This window comes from Zonotrichia albicollis, chromosome 1 (assembly GCF_047830755.1).
Source record: "Zonotrichia albicollis isolate bZonAlb1 chromosome 1, bZonAlb1.hap1, whole genome shotgun sequence".
Lineage (NCBI taxonomy): Eukaryota > Metazoa > Chordata > Aves > Passeriformes > Passerellidae > Zonotrichia > Zonotrichia albicollis.
Window position 1 is genome coordinate 119,316,875 of NC_133819.1, and position 24,872 is coordinate 119,341,746.

General features: G+C 43.1%; 2 protein-coding genes across 6 annotated transcripts in view; one reads left to right on the forward strand and one right to left on the reverse strand.

Moving 5' to 3' along the window:
• LOC102061021 (uncharacterized) overlaps positions 1-24,311 on the forward strand; it is a 28,592-nt gene extending 4,281 nt beyond the window's left edge. Inside the window, exons 2-3 of one of the 3 annotated variants that reach the window (XR_012582718.1) lie at positions 431-2,297; positions 5,358-24,311. Coding sequence is in view for 1 of the 3 variants with exons in the window: in XM_005479337.4 (XP_005479394.1) it covers positions 431-762 (332 nt within the window). In the remaining 2 variants the exon portion in view is untranslated. Of the gene's footprint in view, positions 1-430 lie in introns of all 3 variants that reach the window. The other 2 variants (XR_012582719.1, XM_005479337.4) reach the window with 2 other exon arrangements.
• On the reverse strand, positions 595-3,099 carry LOC141730868 (uncharacterized). 3 transcript variants are annotated; one of them, XM_074551564.1, is made up of 2 exons: positions 1,763-3,099; positions 595-751 (listed from the first exon to the last, which is right to left on the reverse strand). In XM_074551564.1, the coding sequence occupies exon 1, from the start codon at positions 3,097-3,099 to the stop codon at positions 2,041-2,043; it is 1,059 nt and encodes a 352-aa protein (XP_074407665.1). In that variant the 3' UTR covers positions 595-751; positions 1,763-2,040. The 3 variants fall into 3 exon arrangements, with proteins under 3 accessions (XP_074407665.1, XP_074407659.1, XP_074407652.1); XM_074551558.1 differs by having other exon boundaries at positions 595-1,186; positions 1,763-2,996; XM_074551551.1 differs by having other exon boundaries at positions 595-1,211; positions 1,763-2,996.
• Positions 24,312-24,872: the final 561 nt, after the last annotated feature.

A 24,872-nucleotide genomic window follows, 5' to 3' on the forward strand; every position in this document is an offset into this window, starting at 1 on the left:
ATATTTTTTTAAGCTTTCCCCTGTGCTTGCTCTCCCGGGATTTTTGACGCGGTGGGCAGGGAGGTTGCTCTCTGCGGTTCCCCGCTGCTGGCCCGTTCCCACCGCGCTGCAGGGACCCAGATGCCCGCTCGCCCTAGCGCTGCGGTGATGGGCGTTCCGCCTTGTCCGTCCTCGGCCGCCGATCAGGCAGCCCCACAGGCTCGGGTCTGGCCGACCCCAGCTTCGCGTCAGTCCGTGTGGCCCCCCTTCCCTTCTCTTCCTCCCCTTCCCCTTTCCCTCCCCGCCCTTCTCCTGCTCTGGCTCCCCCCTCTCTCCCTTTTGTCATTGGCAACCGCGCGGCGTGCGGGCTCCCGGCGCCCTTCCCTCCCCGCCTGCCTTTCCTTTCCTCCCCGCCTGCATTTCTAACGCTCTCGCTTTGTCTGTTTTCCAGGCGGCCGCACGCAGGAGCTACGGTGCCGAGGGGGCCCGGAGCCGCCTTCCCGGTTTGCCCCCGGATGCCCCAGCAAGCTACGGGAAAAGTCTCAGGGAAGCCCAGCTCGCCGCAGGATCCCACCGCCGCCCGCGGCCGCAGCACATCCCGCCTCGCCTCCTCTCTCTCTCGCGGGCCCTGGCGCCGAGGAAGCAGTCGAGGTCAGCTGTCCGGTTCCTGCGGTCCGGCCGTGCTGGAGCTCGCAGGGTGATGCGAGGTGCCCGGCTGCTCCGCTCCTCCCGGCGCGCCCTCGGCACCGAAAAGGAATGAATGGTCCCGATCCTGAGCCGTGAAAGATGGCAAAAAGCGTAATAATAATAATAATATAATAAAAACTTAGGCTATTTTTTTTTTAATTATTGTAATGACTTCACCCCTCATTTCCTCACTCGCCAGTTCTGTGTAGGCAAGCCAGATGGGCTGCCCAGACCCTCCCGGGAAAGGGGCAGGTGCGAGTGAGTTAAATTTTTTTCTGCTTTACAAAGAAAGATGACACGTCCTGCCCTTTCATTTTTCATCGCCGAAAGATCCCCTCTTCCCCTCCCCCGCTTTCCCCTCGGCCGAGGGGAGCAGGGATGCTCTGGGGGTGAGGGCTCCCCCCGCCCGTGCTCCAGGGGTGCCACAGGACCAGGCGGACCGAGACAGCCGGAAAGACACGGTCATTCCTCTCGGCCGGGGATGCCAAATGACAGACGTCGAGCCGGGAAGAGTCAACTCCTGTGTTTAAAATCCCGCGAAGACGCTGGTGAAATTAAAGCAGTCGTCTGGACTTGTGCAATAGGCACACGCTTATATTATTATCTTTTTTTTTTTTAATCGATTAAATGCATAACCTTCCTGAGCAAACAACAGACTGGCTAGTAAGAGAACTCGAGCATGAGTTATATGCAGCCTGGGCCAGAATAGGACTAGGGCGGAGGGAAATTACTGGGTTTTTTTTTCGGGGATCAGTTGCTGTTCTGCTGACAGAGAGAGAGAGAGAGAGCGAGAGAGAGCGCTCTAAGGCTCTGACTCTCCGTGTTCACAGCGGACCTTGATTTAATGTCATACAATTAAGGCACGCGGTGAATGCCAAGAGCGGATCCTCAAAGCAGCATGAAAGATCTCGCTTCAGCATACCATAACAATAACGTTAATAACAAAAATAATTGCAATGAGCTTAAAAACAAAGAAAAGGAAAAAAGAAAGAAAGAAAGAAAGAAAGAAAGAAAGAAAGAAAGAAAGAAAGAAAGAAAGAAAGAAAGAAAGAAAAGGAGAGACAAAGCAATAAAGATCTCGACAACCTGTACTCACCTACGGAAACCGAGACTAACTAGGACTGGCGGACTGATTGGCTCAGCCCGGTGGAAAGGAGATGCCGCTGCCACGGGACGGGCCCGCGGGGGCAGCTGTCAGCAGCAGGTAACGGGGCCGTGGGGGGCTACTGGAGCGGTGCGGGAGCCGCGGTGGTTTCTCAAGGTAGTGGTGACTCGACCTCTCGCTTTCTTGGGTTGAACCATGTAAAGTCGATTAATGGGAAATAAATACATTTTCTAATATTATCATCGCGAGGATTGTTCTTTGCGCATCGCTCAGCCGGTGGCCAGGAGTGCCCGCTCGGTAATGGCTCCTCCTCTTGCGGGGCTCCTCTGGAGGCGAGGAACGCGCGCCCGGGGCACGGCGCGGTGCGCGGGGGGCAACGGAGCAGCGTCTGTGCCCGGGGGGCAGCGGCAGAGCCACGAGCGGAGCTGGTGCCGGGGCGGCGGTGCCCGAGGTGCCGCGGGGCACTGCAGCAGAGCCGTGCGGGGAGAGACAGCTTGGACGGATGTGCCAACAGGAGCGTGCGGAGGTTGCGAGGGGCAGGCGGGGAGGGGGAGCAGCGTGTGGTTCGGTGTGGGGAGAGCGGCGCGGAGCGGTGCCGGCGGGCGGCGGAGCGGCGTGTGGGCTTTGTGCGCTGGCCCGGGCGGCGGGGCGAGGCGCAAGGCAGAGGCGGGGGGCGCTGAGCGCAGGGGGGCGGCGGCGGCGTGGGGTGTGCGGGGCAGCTTACGCGCGGGGGAGGGCGGCGGTGGCAGCGCGACGTGCGCCGGGCAGGGCCGTGCGCGGCCGGCACACCGAGAATCGGCTCCGGGGCAGGCGGCGGCCGTGGCCGGGCCAAGCCGGCGGGTGCGGGGAGGCTGCGGGGGTGGGGAGGGGAGAGGCCGGGGTCCCCGCGCCGCCGGCGGCGGAAGTCTTTGTTCCGCGGGGCCCCGCCAGCGGCGGAACAAAGGAGCGGCAGCGCTGCCGCCTGCGCTGTCCCTGGTGCTGGCGGAGGCACCGCGCTCTCGCCGCGGGCCGCCAGAGCGCTCGTCCCCGGTCGGGCAGAGGAGCCCCGGTGGCACCTCGGTGGGATGGTCCCCGGCTGAAGAAAACCCAGCATCCCGATGGGAGTGAGCGGCGAGCAAGGCAGAGGTGCGGGAACGGCAGGAGAGCGGCTCGGCCCGAGCCTCGGCCGATGAGCAGCGCGCAGCCGCTGCCCCGGCGCCGTCCCCGAGCGGGTTCCCCCGCGCATCCTTCCCGCCGAGTCCCTCCCACCCCCCTCTGAAACAGCCCGGTTGGAAGCAAGTCCTGCGGGGGCTCTGTCCCACTCCTATCCCAACTCCGTCCACAGCCATCTGCTACGGCCTAATTCTGCTCTTCATCCGTCAAACAGCGGCCACAGCCAGCCAGGGCAGGGGATACTCTCAAAGGCTAAATAAGGCAAAACAACTAAGTAACAGCAGTAACCACAAGAACTGTAATGATAACAACCCTCTCTGCCTGAAGGTCATAGAGCTTTGTCCTCTTTCTGATTGGTCTCAGCAGACAGCCTGACAGCAGCAGGGTTTTTTTTACCAAAAACCGGATTGCAGATTGGACTGATCACACTTCGCTGCAAAGGGATAAAATTCCTGTCCTTTCAGCAGCTGTCACCTCTTCATCCTCGTGTAGTCACCCTTGCACTGTCCAGTGGACAGATGAAGCACATGGGCTACTCCATTCTTTCCCCTCAGCTCACTGAGTTGGGGTTGAGTCTTTTGCCTGCTCCTGCCATGCCACACAGCTGCTCTCATTTCTTCTTTTGAGATACTTGTTCACATATACACATCTGCCTACACGCGTATAAGCACATTTCATGTTTTCTATGTAGCCTCAGATTGTCACAATTTCTGTTCATCACTGCTTCTTGCTTATATATCCTTTGTAAGACCTGGCACTCCACAGGATCTCAGGGGAGAACAGAGGAAAGTCCATCTTTGCCTGCTTGTGTGCAAGCCGGGACGATGCGCAGCAGAGATTGACCGTCACAGAGGTAGAGAGAAGGGAAATACTTTTAATGCCTTGTGTCCTGAGCGACCTGAATCACTCAGTTAAACTGTTTGCAAGATTACAAACATGAGCTGGCCACCCTTGCACTGAGGCATTATTTGCACACGTTATACTTTTTTCTTTTGGATATCAGTGCTAAAGATTTGTTATTAACATTCTATAGTTCTGTAGCCAAAGAAACATAAACATGTAAGTGAACTTTGCACAACCAATCCCTCAATGTGGCTTTTAAGATACTTCTTAATGCCTGAAAAGAAATGGAACTTTCTTTGTAACGGGTGGAGCTTTCTTTTGGAAAGCTTTCAGAGACAGGGAACCTTTCTTGCCTTCGAAACTACAATAGCAGTGATAGCAGTGGTGATGAAGATGATGGAGCATGTAAAAAATGGATGCAATGAAAGTCTGAAGACCCAGGTGATGAACTGTGCCATCTAGAGACGTGCGTTCCTGTTCCAATGTCATATTGCTGTTGTAGGCACATTGAGGTTCTAGTAGTGGTTGCATCTGAAAGTAACCAACATTTAATATTCACCACTTTCCTTCCTGCTCTGAAAAAGAAATGAAAACCCTGCTCTCAGCAATTTTTCTTAGGGGTAGTCTCATTTCTGAGACTACCTCGGACAGTCACGGCTCTCCACAGAGAGGAGTGGTGAATGCTGCCTGCCAGCCTCCCCTTGAGATAGAAGACAGCTACATCCCCCTTCCCCCATGCCTTTAAAAAAAAAAAAAAACCCAGCTATTTTTCCTTTTTCCCTCCTCAAGCGACCCCCAGCTGGAATCTCGGGGGAAAAGCTTGTCCCCAGGGCTGCTGGGGCAGCCCCAGGCGGGGGGCGGGCAGGGGGACGATCCGCCACCTTCTTCTCCTCCTCCTCATCTTCCTCCTCTTCCTCTTCCTCCTCAGCCTCCTCCTCCGCCCCCCCCCCGCCCGGCCCCGGCACTGCCGCGCCCCCTGGCGGCCGCGCACGGCGCCGCGCCCAGCGCAGCGCAAATCCCGCACAATTCCTGCGCAGGGCAAATCCCGCGCAATCCCAGTGTGGAGCAAATCCCAGGCAATCCCAGCATTGTGCAAATCCGACGCAATCCCAGTGCAGTGCAAATCCCGCACAATCTCGGCATTGCATAGCGCTGCCTCCGAGGCGGAACCCAGGAAACCACGAGTATCCAGCAACTCGAAGCAACGTCCCGAATAAAAAATAACTTCAAAACGTCAAGCGCACGTCACCCTAAGTGTTCTGCGATGTAGATCGTGAGAAGCGATGTTTTCATTGCTTCCCGGTGGGAATCGAGGCTATCTGTCTCATTTCAATTCAGAGCTATAGAGTATCATCTGTGGTGTGAAAATATAAAGGGAAATGAGCTACTACCTGCTTGCTGCAGCTGTTGAGGCAGTCAGGGACATCGGTCTTACTCAGGGACAAATTAGGGCCAAGAGGCACAGTCAAGGTATTGCCCAGTTTAAGGCACAGTGTTTCCCAAAAAGTTAAAAGCCTTTAATTTAGCTTTTGAATTAGGAAGATTAAATACCAACATTTCATTTTGTTTCGCTTGTCCTCCTGTACTCAAGGTGGTGCCTAAGAAAGGTGTAGAGCACAGGTAAGTCAGGCAATAAGCAAAGCAAGCCCTCCAGCAGAATAAGAACTGTCCTACTGCCTCCATCGTGCAGAGCTGTGCCAGCAACAGGACCTTCCCCAGTCCCAGAGAGAAGCAGAGGACCAGTGACCCATCTGGTGCTTCGAGACCTGGTGCGCGGCAGTGACTGCCACAGGGTGAAAGAGTCCATGAGCCAGCCAGCAAAGGTATGACATAAGACTCGTTTTCACACTCTGCACAAAATTCCTGGCATTTCTTTTTGTTACTTAGCTCCTCTGATACTGATCAATTACCACAATAACTCAGGAGTGAGATAATAGAGACAGCAATTTGCAGTCTAACGTGAATTAATTTTCACTTAATCTGGAAGTGCTTTAATAACACGGTGGGCAGTAATAGCACTGCGCTACCCAATACTAAATATTTGTGTGTGTCTGAAGTAGTCATAAGAAAATCTTACTAGAAAAATCCAACAATCAGAAAACAGGGATGAAATACCAAATCTTAAATACACTGCTAGTATAAAATATTTGAAATTGTAAATTAAGGACAATTTAATTAGCACCAGGGAACTATTAAATTAGCAGATGTGCTGTTCATGCTAAGGTTGGTTTATCATTTGCCGTATTGGAGTAATTCTGTTCATTAAGTGATTAAGTACACGTCGCATGTTAAATAATATTAACTAAAATACATACTTAATATTTGTACAAAAGTACTTCAAATACAATCTAAGCTCTTTAACTCCATCACTAACAGGTTTTGCCTAAGTTTTTTGTACAAGGAGGTGAAAAATACAACACTCAGTACAGAGGAATTTACTAGTGTGTATTTGAACTGATCTTAATTAATGCAGCTGATAAAGAAGTTAGTAAGCAAGGCAATAACATTCTTTGCTTAACAATTTTAACAAAGAATTAAAGAATTATCTGAAGTATCTTACTTGGAACAAGGAAACGACTAACACATGTAGGTCTTCCTGACTTCAGAGGATTATAGCTTAACACTATATCATTTTGCACAATCTGTATAAAATAACTCTGCAGTATTTTTGAACCTACAACTTGTGCCATACCTCATTCCTGTCTCACAAACTAGACCTGTTAGAGTTATTAATAGCATTTTTGGACCATTTAGAGATTTATGATTTTATTTACAGTTCTACATCCTGGGTGTGAGACATTTAACAGAGAAAACATTTTTTAATGAATGTGCAGGTCCCTGTAAAAGCTCTTACCTTCACACTGTTGTTTTTCAAACCTAATTAAGAATTTTTTGCTATTTGTTCTTCTTTAGAAAATTTACATGCAGACTACTAATATTTGTGGATAAAATGAAAATAACAGCTTTTCATTACATGCACAAATCTAGACAGCAAATGTAAAGGCACAACCTTTATATTTTTTACCATGGACATTCATTTCCAGGTAATCTACAGACTGGGTAAAGTCCATTAAAAATCAAGGACACTACTTCTTTCAAGCTAGAAAAACTGGGATATACCTGACATCTATTAAATTAAATAAAAGTATAAAAAAATATGTAGCTGTCACTAATTAAAGCAATAATTAGTGACATGTTGACCCATTTTAAAGTTTTATAGTTCCTCATCTCTTGTCTGTAGAGGATTCTAAAAGCCAATCAGAAGAAATAATTTCCTTTAAAAGAATGCCAAAACCTCAAAAGAAAACAGAATATTCAGTGGGTTTTTCTTCTTGCAATTCTTTTGCTCATATTCAAACAACTAAAATGTCAGATTCCCCACCTTAGTCAAACTGCTGACACCAGCTATCAGTCACAAGTATTTAAGAAATACACAGAAATCTGTCAGGCAAGACGAAAGAAATGTTAATTTTATCATGGTCAATATAAAATCAAGCCAACATATGCACCCTTTTAGAGAGACCTGCTGCACTTATAAGTTTGCAAGCTTAATTATATTAAGGTTAAGATTTAGTAAGATGAAATCCTAGACTGGGAGCCTGGTTTAAACACATGCAGTGAAGCACTGTAGAATGCAGGATGCAGTACACCTTTGGAAAGCAATCCCATCCTTCCCTGAGTGAGATCTGGGTTTAAGATGTGCTGCAGCACACACCGCACTCCCAGCCGTGCTTCAGCCCCACAGCTCCACACTGGGATAAGAGAAGAGCCCCCACATGCTCAGCACCCCACCAGGACAGGACAGACACTCCAGGACTGCTGACACCCCTTGAACTGAAGGTCCAAACTACTCACACATGACCGTACACTTAAGGCAATCAATTAAATGCATCCTGGGCCTTTCTAAAATCATATACGCACAAAATAGAGCATTGATCCTGGTTTTAAAGAAGAAACACATTATCATTGAAGAGATGTCCCAGAAACACTTTTTCTTGACTGCAAAAAATACAGGACTTCTGGAACATGATGTGAGAAAAAAAATATAATGTCTTTAAAGACTGGGAATAGTAGAAGAAGGATTTAATGTTGCTTGAGAATGTGGGAGATCACACTCTGGAATTAATGAAACTGTTCCGTGTTGTAAATTAGGACTACCAGTGGCTGGTGGCAGTAGGAGGAGTAGGACTTCGAGTATTGCTTTGTTACATATTATTTGTATGCCAGATGTGTGGTATTTCCCTGGAGGGGAAAAAAAAGTCATTGGGATGCTATTAGAGCAAATTACTTTCTGTTATAACTCTAGGTGTAGGCAAGCCTACACTGGGTTATGTGCAGTGTGATCAGTTATGGTCAGGCAAAGGGCTGCCAAGACAGCAAGGAGGGTGAGTAATCTCCAGTCATGAGCTGATCACAAGAACCTGACTTGTCAGCTCAGCAAAATGTAGTCAGAGGGGAGGTATGACAGCTGTGGCAAACACCAGAGAAGAAGCAACACTAGGATAGGCAAAGAAGTAATGTATGACAAGGATGTTAGCATTAACGTCATCTTGAAAAATACCTCAAGCCTAACATAGGCATAAAGGAATGTAAATTAATAAATAGCCTTCTCATCAGCTGGTGGAGGACAGGAAAAAATATTTTAAAACTGAGTAACTGAATTAAATTACTAGGAAGAGTATCTTTATTGTTTTCTCTCATATGTCAAAATCTCAAAAAAAAAAAAAGAAAACGACAAATATAAAAAAAAGAACAAAGAAAAATATAAGAGATCTTGTCCTGGATCAAGAAAAAAATTGTTAATGTATATTTCAGAGCCTAAAATCTAGTACAGTTGTACAAAAAAAATGTTTTGAAAGAGAATGAAAAAAGAGAGAAATAATGACAGCAATAGAAAAAGACAAGGAGACAGAGAAAAAAAAAAAAGAGAAATCAAAGAGAAATGGGAAGAAAGCGAGAAAGGGAAAGAAAGAGAAGAATTTTCAAATGAAAGAAAATGTTCACAATAGGGTTTTTAAATTAATTTGAAGTTTTTTTTTCATTTGTGTAATTTAACAAAACGTTCAATTTCACTGCTGGTTTCAATGAATCAGCTTTTCTTTCTTATAAACAGTGTTTAAAAATCCTAAATGCAGTGCTATACAAATAACTCTGTTTTTTCTTAAAGCATTCCTTCTGTTATTATTTGAAACTTGCATAATAAGATAGGCTTCTATACATCAATAATATCATAAGCTTACAGGAACAGAAAATCCAGGTATGTTATGACATTGTTAACATTGCTGGAAATAAATTCTCTAAATCAAGGGATTCAAAACCTTTTTATTAATTTTTTCTGATTTTAAGCAAAGAGATAAGGAAAATGCAAAGATAACTTGTTTATAGATTTTGTGGTTTGACAGAAGAACATTTAATGAGGTTTCTGCCATACCAACTGCGAGCAATCAAAGAAGGGCAGGTCCTTGATATTTATGATTAAAGAGGCATCGGAGCTCTGATACAGTGTTTTTGTCAGCGTGGTGATTTATATAGATCACACACAGGTATATATAGATTAAAAAATATGGATCAATAAATTCACCCCAGATATCAACTACATTAACATTAATGCATTTTCAAACCATTAGCAGTCCATAAAGTCACGTTACACCACGGTATACATTTCAGAAATAGATGCATTTCATACAATTTTTTTATTATAATTTTCTCTCACTTTTGGAGACAAAGCACGCATGAGAGAAAAGCCACGTAAAGATGTAAAAGTGTGAGGAAATCCTAAATACAAAGGTTAGAACTGAAAACATGTGACTGTTTTCGCCGTCTCAAACTACAAACACTGCTGCTGTTTCAGATACAACGCAGGAGACTGCAAGATGAAGGCTGTTCTGTGGCTCACATGGATGTGGAAGAGTGAAGATGAAAGACTACCCAAGCTCATCTGTATGAAAACTGTGAAACTGCTTGGAAAATGTGGGGAATATAGAAGATGAGCATTTATTAGGAAGCTTGCAGCTGATGCTGAGTAGGAATGAAGACTGAGATTCCCTACAAAGTTAAGTGAAGAGTAATAATTCTGCAATTTCAGAAGCTTATATGGCAATATGGAGAAGAATAGAAAGCAGACAAATAATTCAAAGAACAATAGAACTGTGAAAATTACTCTTTTTTTACCTTAAAATGCATTTTCTGCAGTCGTATACGCTCATTGTTTTGTGTTCTGCTTAAGACATTTGTGCAAGCAAGCTTCTTTCCAGCAGCCATTAGTATTTTGTGGGCAAACACAAGAATCACTAGATTTTCATGTCTCCAGGCACACATAGTTTTGTTCAATTTTTTCAAGCACTCACCCTCTCAGAAAGTAAGAGCAATCCTGCCCAGCAAGCAAGAACCACCGACAGGTCCCAAGTGATTACGGGATGTCTTTGGAGAGCCTTTTTCTGATGAAAACTTGTCAGCAGAATCTGTGTTGGATTCCTGACTGCAGTGTGTTTCTTCCTTGTGCCACATATATTAGGATGAAGGGCAGAGAAGACGGTGATTTGGGATAAACCTTGAGCCCTGGGACTGAAACTCCAGCCCAAAGCCTGCCCTGAAGGAGAAGATATGGAAGTCTGCTAAGGAACAGGAGGGCAAATCCTTCATTCTGCTTATGTATGTCCAGATCTGGAATTTAGAAACACCATCAAAGGGAAGCAGTAGCTAAGTCCAGGCAGGAAAAGGCAGTAACAACACCTCTGAAGCAATTTCAAATACCAGAGCTAAATCAGAGCAGCCTTATCAGTGAAAGATAAAGATGGTTGATCTTTTTAAAATGCCCTTGAAAAATACCTACCAAATATCTACCAAAGCAGAAAGCTGGTTTTGACTATGCTAGAATTTCAAGGCAATACTAAATTATTGTGTTACATATAGACTCCCTAACTAGTACAACACAAATCAATATAATGCACACTAGTATATATCATATATTCCTCATCCAAAACTCTACATTTCCCTGTCATGTTTCAACTCTTAAATCCTATAGCAAGTGATTCCTATGTGTTCCCTAATTTTAAAAATCTAGCAACATGGTCATACTAGCACCACTGCTCTTGTGGCTGAGAAGGACAAGGTGGGGTTTTTACCATCAGCACTGTTCAGTGTTGGGAGTAAAGCTGGGAGGGATGAACCCCACCCCTAGGTGAGATGGATTGGAGCTAGAATGCCCAAGCTGCACACAGATTTGCCATGCCCTCCTGTCCCTGCTGAGAGCTGACATGATTAGAAAGTGATTATTTTGGGAGAGAAGGATTAGCCGGCATCACACTAACAGATCATGTTTTCTGATGGTTCTGTAGGAAAAAGCTAAGGAGAGATGGAGAGGTTCTGGGGATCCAATTTAGCAGAACTGAATTTCCTACTTTTTCAGTTTGCCTAACAGTGAGAGAATACACAGTGATATATAGAGGAATGTAAACGGGGTCAAAAATAGTCTGAACTCTCCCAAACAAGCAGCTTCAGGAAAACAAGACCCTGGAAAATTCCCAGAAAGAACTTAAGAATCTGATCAAGATGAATAAAAAAAAGTGACTTGACACTCTTTAGTTAAAAGTCTTCTACATTCTGGCTCCTGGTTATGAATTATTTAGAAGGTGTTTGGAAAACATCATTGCTTATGGAAAAAAAATCTGCATCTCTAAAGGGATCACAGATTTGTGAACAGGATCCTAATTTATTATTTCAATATACCATCTCAAGGGTGCCCAGCGACTGAAACACGAAAAAGTAATTTTAAGAAGTTTATTTATCCAGTTTTCTTTTATTTTTTTTATTCAAATACAGTGCAATAGGCTTGACTACCCCTCCTCCAGACATCTCCCAGAAGGGCTTGTGAGGACAACATGGCACAGCAGGGTCTGCAGAACCACCAGCCAGGCTCAGACACTGCAATTCCCAGACAACTGGCATCTAAATTCAACAATGTTTACAGTCTTCCATCTAATGGCTGGTTCTCACCATGCAGAACTCCAAAGACAGTCACTTAGCTGGTAAGCCCACACTTCAGCACTGGCACTCAGTCTGGGCTTCAGTGACTCCCTGTCTAAAGTTCTTGAGGTCTGCCCACCCTGGCAGGAGCTGATAAGCACATGTCTGTATACCCATCCCACAGCCCTTGGGCAGGTTGTGTCCCCAGTGTCAGGGTTTGGGAAGCCCCAGTACAGCCTCTCAGCTGTAGAAAAGCTGTGACCACCACAGAATTGGCTATTAGGGAAGTTCTCTTATTTGAAGCGAAGAAAGTATTTTTGCAGGTCAAGCCCTGGCAGGATGGGGGAGAAATGTTACAAACGTTACATTTTCAGGACTAATTAATGTGATTCTCTCTGCTGCACTCTATTATGGATGTGATACAATTGTGTTTTTAGCAAAGTAGAGGCAGTAGGAACCACTTCATTGGCACAGTCTAATATCTGGGCAATAGTCCAAAGTGACATATTTGCTAAATTTTATATTTGCGGATATCTTAGGAGCTCCATAAGAATCAGAGCTGCTAATAAACTTCTAAGAACAGCCTTGGGTATTAAATAGGCATTATGAGAAAATCTGGAAATTCATGTGAAGAACTCTGCCAGTTCACATTAACATTGCCATAAACTTCTTAGTCTATGACTTTTTCCCTTTTTTCATTATTAGTCTGTCTGAAAGTGGTTCAGAAAGGGGAAACTTTAAAAACCTGGTCAGGCATGCTATTATGTAGCCAAATTTTCCTATCAGGGCCCAACTCTTCAAGATATAGCAGCATGTTGGCAGGGTATATGCTTGTTAGTTCCCAGGTGTTATGTTTGGACATTGTGTACATGCAGTATAGAAAGGAGGATGGATAGACAGACAGACAGACAGACAGACAGATAGATAGATAGATAGACAGACAGATAGATAGACAGATAGATAGATAGATGTGTTTGTGCATACATATTAATATACACATACCTTTATAACACATCTACTAAAACAAAGGGATCTAGAGAAGTGCAAAGTTTTAAAATATAGAATTTGTAGAAGAAAAGAAAAAATCTTTCAAAACACTTAATTCTAAGTTTTAAGCGCTTAATTCTAAGTGCTTCCACTATATTTAACTTACTAAAGCCTGAGGACATCTATGGTGTTAAAGTTCTAATCAATTTCCTTTTTTACTGAATCAGTTCACAAAAGCATTTGAAAAAACACTCATGGATATCCTGGTAAGTGACTTCTTGAATCAGTTTAATAATTTAAAGTAATATTAATAAACATTATTTAATAAACAATTACATTTAGTATCCACTCATAATGCAGTACTGCCCTTATATTGTTAAACATGTTTCTCTGTTTTTACTGCTAATAGTAGTAGTAATAATAGAATGCAAAAGTTGACTTAATGTTTTTGATAGTCAAGGCTTAATATGGCTCTGAAGACCCTCATTTTCTGAAGACCTCAACTTCAGAAAATCAAATTTGAGACCCTACATCAATGATTTTTTTGGGAAAACTTGACTTGTTTTCTAGGCAAAACATATATATATATGTTATACTCATAGCAACACACAATGCCTTCCAGTCTGACACTGTGTTCTCCTAACCATGGATTGTGTTGTGAGTAGTTATTGGAACTGGTAACAAGTTGTCTGTGCATATGAGCATGCATATGGTTTTTGTTGGGTTTTGTGTGTGTTTGTGTGTGTGTGTGTGTGTGTGTGTGTGTGTGTATACACAAGGTGGAAAATGGTGCTTGCCAATGCGAGGTGTCCTCCTTTTTCCCCAAGGCTCAGTCAGACAAGTTTCCATAAGTAAACAGATTTTCCTAAAACACCTTCCATCACTTTGCTTTCTTTTCTGCAAAAACCATGTGTGTTAAATTCAAGAATGGGGTAAATTCTGTGTCCAAGTCCTTCTGCAGAAGAGCTGTGGAGACAGTCCAGTCCAAGAACAGTGCAGGTAGGAGGAGGACCATCCACCAAGCCTCACAGTCTGATGCCCAGCCCAGTGATCCCTGGTGTGCTCCAGCACAGGCTCAGGATTGTTCTCTTTCTAACAGAGGATGAGGGCATTTCCACTTTCTTCATCAACTCCCCTAGCCATGCACCCCTTCTCTTCCACTGCTCTGTCAATGCTGGACCTGCAATGGGAATCTCCCTTCTTGAGGGACAGCTCACAATGTGCAGGGCTTGAGTGAAACCCAGAGATTTTCCTCCTACATTTCAGTAAATACTGCCACAACAAGTTGAACTCACACAAGGACAAAAACACAGGGAAGGAATAAGCAACAGGACACTGCCTACAAGGATGGGGAATAGAAAAACTGTTACGCAGAAAACACACGTAGGACTTTAGTACAAAGCTTGATAACTGGTCACACTTCAAAATGGCCCAGAAAATATCTGCAAGCTCCTAAGTGGCATGGTTTAACAAATGCCCTTAAGAACAGGCTTAATTCAGAAGCGCTCAGAAGGAAAAAAGATCGAAATGCATTGATATGTAAATCTAACCAGAAAGCAGAGCTGCTTACAGAGCTATACAAAAGGGATTTATCCTCTTCTTTTTAGATTTTTTTGGTGATCTTAAGGACATCCCTAGTCAACTTCAGGGCTCCCTATTTGGTACAAATTTGCTATTTTAATAAAGGAGGGTGGGCCAGAAGGAAAGGGTTTTTTTTTAAAAAAAGTACTATGATTTCCAAATTCATCCTTTTCAGATCAGAGGAGAAAAAATTGGCTTCTCATACATTACTGGGGAGGGTGTAGCAGGGGGAGTGAGCTACCATACAGACGTACACACAACCAAGAGAGCATCTTACTCCTGCAGTCTTGCTGCTAAAGTCTTCTCAAACCCAACACAGCCTCCTTCTCTCAGAAAGGGAAAAAATCCCCCAAGCCATTGCAGCTATGTTAGTCTGATGTTGTAGCTACTTGTGTAGACTCTTGTGAAGAGGACAGCATTTGGCAAGTCCTTGTCTCTTGAGAAACTGCATTTAGTTTGCCACAAAAGTAGATGGCAAACACAGACCTTCTACTAACACACCAATAAAAATCCCAAGCTAAAAATGTTACAGATGACGTTGGTCCAATATTCCTCCCACACACACAAAGCCCAAGATTGCCATAAGGACTGCTCTTCATTAAAGTTTCATTAAATGGGCTGTTAAAATAAATAAGCAAATTATTTCTTAGAACCACAGCACACGGTTCCAGTCAGAATAATGTAGAAGGCATGACTTATATTGAGCAGATTTTTAAGGCTGTTATCAAAACTATTAATCATGTCTTGTCTAACAAGAATCCTGCAACATTATAATTTAAGTGAACACAGTTACTGTTACAAGGAATGCAGATTGCTTTTAAATTGTTGTTGTTATGCAGAAGAAAGTTTGCATCGGTGAATTGTATGCATCTCTCCTGACTTCAATCAAATCTACAGGAAGATGTAAACAAGATAATGGTTGTTTGGAGCAAAATGAGCTAGCCAAAGTTTTGCCTGTAGAACATGAGTCTACTCCATGCTTCATTTTGATCTCAAAAAGACAGAAAAGCAATATTCCTTTCTTATTTTCATGAGAGAAGCCTGGATGAAATCCTGTGAACTGAATTTAGAACTTTCAATCAAATCAAAGAAATTATTTTTCTCAGAGATATTTTTCAGATTTACTGGCAAACTCAAATGGGAAACCTCCTGAGATGAAGGTAACAGACGCAGGGCATTAGCTAGTCCTCAAGCCTAAACTATCTAGCTAATCTCACACAAAACCACCCAAATCTGCCTATGGAACATGATGAAAACAAATAGGTTTATAGGTACTTCAGATCTACAATGCTTATGTACAGGGCTTACTGGGCTTCTCTGGAGCACAGTTTTCTGAGAAGCAAGGCAGTCCGTGTGCTGCCAAGGTGCTGAGATCAGCCAATAATGTCTGAGCAGCACCTATCATGTTACCCTCACTTTCCCAGTATCGACCCTGTGCTTTTGAGCATGGGAAAATGAGTCCAGGTTTTGTTTGTGCTCAGCTTATGGACCATGTATGGACTGGGACTCCTCAAAGAACATCAGCTCCTGGCCGATTACTAGTGACAAAAATTGCTTCCTAACTCACCCCCTAAGAGTCCTGCAGTTTTCCATGTGTCAATAGGAAAACTGTCAAACACTCCCAATGAAAAAGTGGAAAACTACTCATAAAACAACTTCAGCATACACTGTAACTCTCTTTTTTTTTTTATCTTAGCTGTGGAAGGTCCTTCAAAGCCAAGGTCCCTCCCTGCTAGGCACTGCATATGTGGGTTACTCTCTACAGCTTCTTGACTTCTATGTTTAGATGAAAAAACTGATAGATATCAAAGTTGTGAAGAGCTGAAAAAATTATGGTGTGTAGCAATCACAACCCAGCTCATTCAGTATCCTTGTGCCATTTTTGGAGATGCCATTGATGGTATACACCCTCTTTCTTCTGCATATGAGTAGCAGATCTTCCACATCAGTCGGATTTCAGTGCAGGAGGATGAGTGAAGCAGATGATGTGGTCTTGTACTGTTCACCAACTTCCTATCCCTTTTTGATTAAACCAGTGCTTTTCCAATCCTCCTCCTCTCACCTCACCTGGCTTATGCCTGTTGACCTCTGATTCAAAGATGTACTTTGCCATCTAAATGCATGCATGGGAAATTCCTGGTTATAATATTATCTGGGTAAGCTAGTTGCTACTTTTAAGACAACAGGAGAAGCATAAAGACCCTTAAAACAAACAAGGCAACAACTACAAATATAAAAAGAAAACAATACCCAATATTTAACCCAGCACACTCAATTTCTATTGGAGCTGAGATCACAGAGTCTCAGCTGTAGGAAACTGACGGCAGGCTGTCAGGAACAGGCTTGTAGCTCCTTTCCTTGCACTCCAAGGTGGTTATCCCATTTGATTTAACTTAAAAAGTCCCCCAGTTGTTAACCTGAATGGGTCCTTGCATAGCTTATCCTTTCTCAGAGACAAAAACAGGGGTAATGGAGATGGAGTTGACAGCAGAGTGAAGAGCCAGGAATGTTTTGACACTCCAATACCCTAGGATGTACATCAAAATGCAGCACTGTGGACATGAGTTTCTAAAACATTTTATGAAGAGCCCAGATCTGAGGGAGGTGTTTTGCTCTAAATGGTGAAACTGTTGCCTAGAATTGAAAGAAAGACTTTCCAAAAATATTAAAAGTGGTGATATAAAGAGCAGTCATTTAATGTAACTTGCAGGTGCACAAATATAACTATGTTCACAAATGGCATGAGATCTTCATAATTTTTATAAGCCTAATTAATTAGTATATCTAGCAGGTACATCCAATTGGAGAATAGTTGCCCTGGTAACCCATCCTGGGTCCACCCCTTGGAGACTCTCCAGGGGCTTCTTTGCCCTATTTCTTGTTGTGACTCTCAAGTCCTGGTGCAAAACAGGGAGTTTTTGTAAGAAATTCTTTTCTTGAAATTAAGACTAAACAGAATTTCAAGAATGTGGCATAAAAGGTTTGCTGCTGTTTTGAAGGGTGAAAAATAAGAAAATGCTAGAAATTATACAACTATATAATAAAATCTACAAAGATACACATATATGAAAAATCTAAAAATCTTTAGACATCAAAAAAACCCAAATACGTACAGCACTTTTTGTAAAATACAGAAAAATCAGAAATGTTCAGTGCCATGACTTGCAGGAATGTGAAATTGTCTTTTTCTGGGGGGGTAAAGGGAACACCCTCCACTCAGTTCTGTAGTTTTTCATCATTAGCATGAAAGGACAGAGATAATAATCCTACTTAGATTTGGTTCCCCACAAGAAGCAGTCCATCCACCTACCTTTTGGGGAAGAACCTCCTCCCAGAGCTGCCTGTCTCTCTCTATCTGCTCTAGAGGAACTCCATCTCAGGGTGAATGGTTTCCAGGCAGCTCAAGTCTGGACAGGTGGATCCTGGTGCTTTCCCTAAACCCCTGGGTTACATCTATGTCTAAAACTTGCAAGATTCAGGGGCTTTACACTGGGCTCAAACATAGAAGAGGCACTTTATATTCCAGGGGCAGAGGCTTAGTGTATCTTCTAGCACAATTTCTAAGCTGACAGTGCTGTCTTTGCTGCTTTAACGACTTTTATGGAGATGTGGTCTCTGCAGCTACTGATAGGACAAGAGCAATTTTCTTGGTCTTGCATTCACAGCACTTCCTTTAGAGGAATTATGTCTTTTCCTGGTTTGAACAAATAAAATGGCATTTGGGCTATATGTTTCAGATGATTAAAACACATTCACTTCTGGTACTGCTTATTCCCTGCAAGAGGGAGGGAATGTTTTGGGATTATGCACACAGCTAAAAACCCATAAATTTTGTCATTCATATCCATAAGCAGCATGGCAGGCTCGCAAAAGCTATTACTTTTCAGTTACACAAGTGTGTTAAATTACTCAGTCAACTGACATCTGGCATGAACTATAAATTGCTCTCAAAGTTCTTTTAGAAAGATTATTATATTATTATTAATTTGCTGTGTATGTCAAAGCATATCACACACACAGCAATCCTGAAATTAATTAGCATTTTCAAGGATCACACTGAAAAGGCCCACAAAGCCAGCAGAAATAATCTCCAAGATACTAGCAGGTTAAGCAGTGCTGGCACAATTTGCCTTCAACATATTTCCTTCAATCCATCTTTAAGAATAAAACATAAAAAACATTTTCTTAAAACAAGCTCTTTGCCACATATCCTTAACTATAACAAATTATGTTCAGAGGGTAACATTGAATTGGCAACTTATATTCGCTAAAAGCAAAGCATTTTGAAAAATGACTGTATTTTTCACTCATTTTTCCAGCAATTCAAAGCCACCCTGATAAGATACCCAGTTAAATAATGAAACACAACTATTTAAGTAAAATTTTAACACAGGACTCTTTTCCAGGTTTTCTGCAGTCCTTCAAAATACCTAGATAGGAGAGCAGAGTAATAGTTAAATGAAACTATCATTTGATAAAATTTCATTCACTGTTGTTTCAAATGAAAATCTTGTTCACAGAATAAAAACAAGGTTAAATTCAAATGTTCTATGAACATGATTGCTTTTCAGCACATGAGCAATCCTGGGGAATTCTTATGGAAATTTTTGGTTTACTGCTTATTTCAATTTTTCCATAAAAGCACAATGATGTTTCACCCAAAGATCCTCAATTGAAGGATTAAGAACTACAGTAAAGAAGTCAGACACCTGAAGAAGTTGGGGTAGGCAGGAATCACAGTTTTCTGGGAAACATCACTGCATCCTCCTTGCAGCACTGGCAGCACAGTCACAGAAAAATCACATTAAATCCTTTCCCCAGCCATGACTGCAGCAGACAGCTCAGCTAGAGTGACAGTAATACAGGAAGCCCAAATTTGGTAGTTCCTGCTTCCAGGATTTTAGACATTGCAAATTACCTTAAATGTATTTTGCAATGATCCGGGAATATGTTCTAGCAAGGAGGTGTTGGATGCCCACTCACCAAGTTGTTGGAGGCTTCACAGATTTTACCACTCATCTCTATGTACCACTGAGTATAATTTTACATGAATATAGAAAACATAACCTTTATATAAATTCAGGATTATTAACTCTCTTCTACCCAGCAACTAAAACTTTCATTTCCAGAAATATCCTATTTGAGGGTTGACTATAACAAAAAAATCAATGCTAGTAAGTGATGCCAACTTGCAGAATGAAAGTACTCCCATTTTCTAGATCTTTGAGGGCTTTTTTCAAAGGAGTGCAGATGAGAACAGATTTCTCAATGTGTCTCCACAGCTTTTTTTTGATTTGGATTTAAAAGAGGAATGTTAACAAGCTTAAGGTGGGGAATGGTAACAAGCTTAAGGTGGGGATGAAAAAAGTCTTCAAAACTGGCATAACTCAGCATAACTCACACAGAAACACCTGCCTGAGTCTGTGGGAAGCCTGAGACCATGCCATAAAAGTGAAACAACAAAGAAAAACCAGAATTTATTTCCTGAATCTCTTCTCTGAATAACCAGTAGTGCAAATTACAAGTGGCACAGTCAGCAAGGTGCCCACACTGCCTCTGTGTGTATGGAAACCAGAGCCTTTCATCACTATGGGGTTTATCCACTCACCTACCTGATGCAAAGGCAGGTATCACAACTGGAGGCATTCAGTTTCCCCTATGGGCCACTATCTCTGTCAGCTGACACTACAGTGAGTTTAGGCTCTGTGAAAATTAACGTTTATGATAGCCTGAAAGGAGTGGATCCATGCAGTGAAACTGTTGGAGCCAAGAGTATCCACACTGAAAGCTTTGAGGGCTGTTTCTTCAGTCAAGTCTCAAATCTTACCTTGGGGTCTGAGGGCCTTAACAGTTGTAGCAGGTGTGTTTGGAGTGTGGCTTTCCTCTGTGCTTCTTGCATATGGATTTACTGATCTCATCCTAGAGAAAACAATTTTGTGTGCTCTGAGACCACCCTGTGGTGCTTAGGTCATAACATCATTCTTGATTCAAGCTGAAACACTGGAACAGAGACTCCTGTCCTGCAGCCTGTCAGAAGGGGCAAACAAGAAAGCTTTTTGACAACACAAACATACTCCTTGGCCATCTAACTTCACTCCTCTGAAGCATACACACATAAATAAACCAGCTAAAGCTGTGCCCATCCTCACCTTTGTGACAGGTGTGTAGGGGGGTGAAGAAGCACGTTTTGTCCTGTGGGAAGTTTCTGACAGGCTGTCCCACAGCCAGGCAGGCAGTGCTCGGACACAGTCCAGGCTCCAGAGAGCGAGCCTGGTGTGGGATATTCCTGGTGGGATATTTCCGGTGTGGGATATTTCCGGTGTGGGATATTCCCGGTGCGGGATATTCCTGGTGTGGGATATTCCCGGTGTGATATTCCCAGTGGGGTATATTCCCGGTGTGGTATATTCCCAGTCGGATATTCCCGGTGCGGGATATTCCCAGTGGGATATTCCCGGTGCAGGATATTCCCGGTGTGGAATATTCCCGGTGTGGGATATTCCCAGTGTGGAATATTCCAGGTGCAGGATATTCCCGGTGGGGTATATTCCTGGTGTGGGATATTGCCGGTGGGATATTCCCGCATCGCTGGAGCGGCGCCGGCGCTGCTTGGTGCAATGGCGCCACCTGCTGAGCGCTGAGCGCAACCGCACCCGCGGCACCGCCCGGCCGCGGCAGCGAAACCGCGCGGGGGCACCCCAAAAACAGCCAGCGGACACGGCACGCAGGTAAAGGTACCGAGAAACACAACAAAAAACCCTAAAAGAGAGCCCCAGAAACACCCCAGCGCCAAGGCCGGCCAGGCTCGGAGCAATTGCAAATCACAAATTTTACACACTCAGAGGCAGGATTGAAGCAATGGTGCAGGAGAAGACTGGGGGGGGGGCGGTTATGTTTACATAGCCCCGGCTAAGTCAGTCAGTTCTCACAGAGACAAACTGTCCAAGACAAGTTTTTCTCACTGGAGTTCACCGCTTTTGCAGTTTGCTAAGTGATATGAACACCCAAGTACTCTCAACAAAAATATCTGAAGCCTACTAGTGAGAAGCCTGATGTGAGCCTAGAAGTTAAGTGACATTAATCAGGTGGGAAGGGTTGTTCACCAGCAGTCTGCCTTTTTTTTTTGTCTACAGGATTTGCGTTTTCAAGTCACAATTCAAACATTTAAGTGAAATATTACATATTCATATATTCAAGTGACGTCAAGTGCTGAGGCTTTTTAAAAGAGGAAAAAAATTCCTTCACAATCACAAAACTACAAGAGTTTGTCATACTGCATTTTAAAAAACAGGATTAGGCTTTAAAAACAGGACTAGGGAAATAAACTGAGCATGCCCTTTTACAGGAGTTTAAAATTATCCTTCCATGGCCCCACATATTCAAAAAAGCCTTTCAACTTACTTTCCCATAAGCATCAAAATAGCTACACTTCAGAGTAGTTTTTCAAGGAAGTTTATAGCATTTCTTTATTTGTTGGACTGTCAGCACACAACATTCATCCAGCAGCAGGCAAATACATTAAGAGAAGAAAGCAAAATTAGAGAGTCATGGAGAATTGAGAACTCAGCAGCTGTTTCCCCTTGAATTATCTACTTAGGAGTCCCTTCTCTGCATGCTTGACATGGGAACAAAAGAGGCTGCCGTCCCTCCTCCCAGCCGTGGCTGACAGCCTATGACAGACTATTTGGCAAGCTGCAGATCCATTACTGGCTTACTGGGAGGACTCAGGAGACATCCATGATGCCACTTTCAGGCAGGGATCTACACCTGCTAAAAGGCTGGATAATTCCCATTCGGGCTCTTTGGTGAAATGCTCTCTTGGGGGTTCTGTATGTTTTATTTAGTATTTTCACGTCAAGTTGCTTCAAGTGACTGTACAAGGACATGAAGCATGTCTCTGTCCCTTGAGGGACCCATCTCCTGAGAACACCATTCAGGGCCCTTCAAGCTGTCCTGTCTTTCACACACAGCTCATCTCTCAGCTGGTTATGATGGGTGAGCTCTTTTGGCACTTCCTTCATCTGATCTGGACAACCCTGGAATACGCATGAGTTAACTTCCTGCAACTCCACATCCTGATTGACACTTTGTTGCATCAACTGGATCCTCCCCTTGAGATATGGAAGCCTTGTCACATGTTGACAGACCCTATTGTTCCACAGAATAACCTGGGCTTTTTTTCTGAAAAAGATACTTTGTCTCAGCCAACAAAATTAACATGAGCAATGGCCTTCCTGGGCAAAAATCAAAGGCTTTCCAAAGTTGCAAAGTCATTCAAAGTAATTTTCTGTTCTTAGCTTTCAAACTGAAAGAATAGTCTTTTATGTGAATTGTTATTTTGTCATTTGCAAGAACATAAAGAAAATTGGGCCAAGCTCTAATTTTTAAGGCTGCTCAAAGATGATCATTCACTTGAGACGACAAAGGGAACAACAAAAAGCATGAAAAAATGCACCATTAGAATGTAGATTACAGAGTTCACAGAAATCACCAATTATTCAACAACAGAGCCAAACTAGGACTGCTTTTAACTTTTAACCATCTGACAGACTTGCGTGCAGAAAATAAAGATACATTTTGCATTGTATGGCTCACTAGGCCCAGTGATGGTGTTTGGCCTCTGCAGCAGAAATGACATCATTTGACTGGGAATATGAATTGAGGGCATCTTCCCGGGCCAGCCAGAGGACAACAGTGCTGGTTGTGCAGAGAGCCAAGCCCTGGGCAGTAAAATCAACCTGCAAAGGGCCCTGCTACCTGCCAAAGGTGGGCTGCCATCGTATTCACATCTGAAAACCAGAGAGAATAGTATGTGATGTGCCAGAAAATAAGGATTCAAATTCTGTTGATATATTTACACCCAGAAGAGCACAGAAAAGAGCAAAGTAAACTAGGCAGCCATCCTACACTAACAATGACTCAAGAGAGTTACACTGAGTTGAGGGCTTTTAGGTGCAGCCACATAATCACACAAAACAACTGTATATTAATATATTAGTTACTTGAGCTTTTTTGATGCTACTGTCTTAAAGGGTTTCAAGCTTGCCACCAGGGATTCAGAAGGACAAGTCAAGTATCTGGACCCAAGTTTCCAGAAATATTTCTGATTTTGATTTGTTTAATTTTTAGATATTCCTATGTGGGAAGCTGATAAGGTCTCTAACATTCAACTGAGTCAAAAAAAAAAAAAAAAAGTAGATGTACATACAGTCACAATCAGACATTACTTATTTGTTTCTACAATTACCTCAGCAAACAATTTTGCTGAGAGGAACTGATGGTAAGGTTTAAACATCCTGAAACACTGAGTCCCAGCAAATGAACCCTCTTAAAACTTGTTCTACCCAATTCAAACCAAATAATCCCAACCTACCTACCTTCTAAGAGCAAACAGAGAGGGCTGAAGTTGTCCTCTGGCCTGCATGTCCTATCATTCTCCCCTGATCATTCACCAAGAGACATCCTGCCTTCTTTCCACCTTTCCTTTGTCTCCATGTAATGTTCAGATGAAATGCTAGTCTCCTATTTTAAACCAGTTTATGCAAGATGAACCTTCCCATTCACTACACAGCACTTGAAGGGACAGGCTCTAAGAGAATTCCAGGTTCTCATCCTAGATGCCCCCTTTTTGCCCCCCTCTTCCTTATTTAATCAAGTCTGTAAAAAGAAAGTTCACAATGTGATAACTATGTTCATTTTGGTCACACCCCACCCAACCATATGCTGTTGTTTTTTAGCACACATGGAATTTTTGCACGCTAGCAATATGTTGGAGCTTTTTGGGCTTTAAGTGCTGAAATTAAATTGCTTCTGGTGTGAAAACTAAAACCACCTCCAGCAACATGCAAGATTTTCTGAAGTTGCTACAGATTCCACAATATTTTGGGTGTGGAAGAGTGGAGGTGTACCTCTTCTTTCTTGCTTCCTTAAATCAGCTTACAACACAGAGATACTTCAGCTAACTTGCTCATAGGACACATGCATGTAGCACACTGCAGTGTGGCAGGAGCCTGGTGCAGCCTTGGGAAAAATTGCTTCTGTTGAAGGCAAGCAAAGACAAAGATAAAGCAGTAACATAGCAACATGTAGCTCAACATTGTTTGATTAAAACATACTAGCAGAAAACATGGACAGCTACAAGTTGTTTATTCAAATCTCCTGAATTCCTTGTTTTGCATGAATAAGGTAATGTTTGGTGAAAGCATCAAAAGAAAACACAGAGGTTTCAGTAAATCAGCTAGTTAAAACACATCCTTACATAATCCAAAGAGGAAGCAGAACTGGTATTGCAGTTCACTCCTTCAGACACCAAGTTTCCTGTATCAAAAGATGAATAAATTATTGCTTGTTGCAAAATGGCTGCTGTGTTTGTCTTAAAGGTATAAATTTCCCTTCAAACCTAGAATCTATAAAATTACATTTAAGTGCTTTATAAATGTATTTTGCATACACTGAAAAGAGAAAAACCTTAATTACGGAGCAGCTTCTATTGGGCAGCCACATTTAAAATACACTTGATTATTCCATTTAAAATTTTTAACCAGACAGTTGTACCATATCCAGATATCTTACT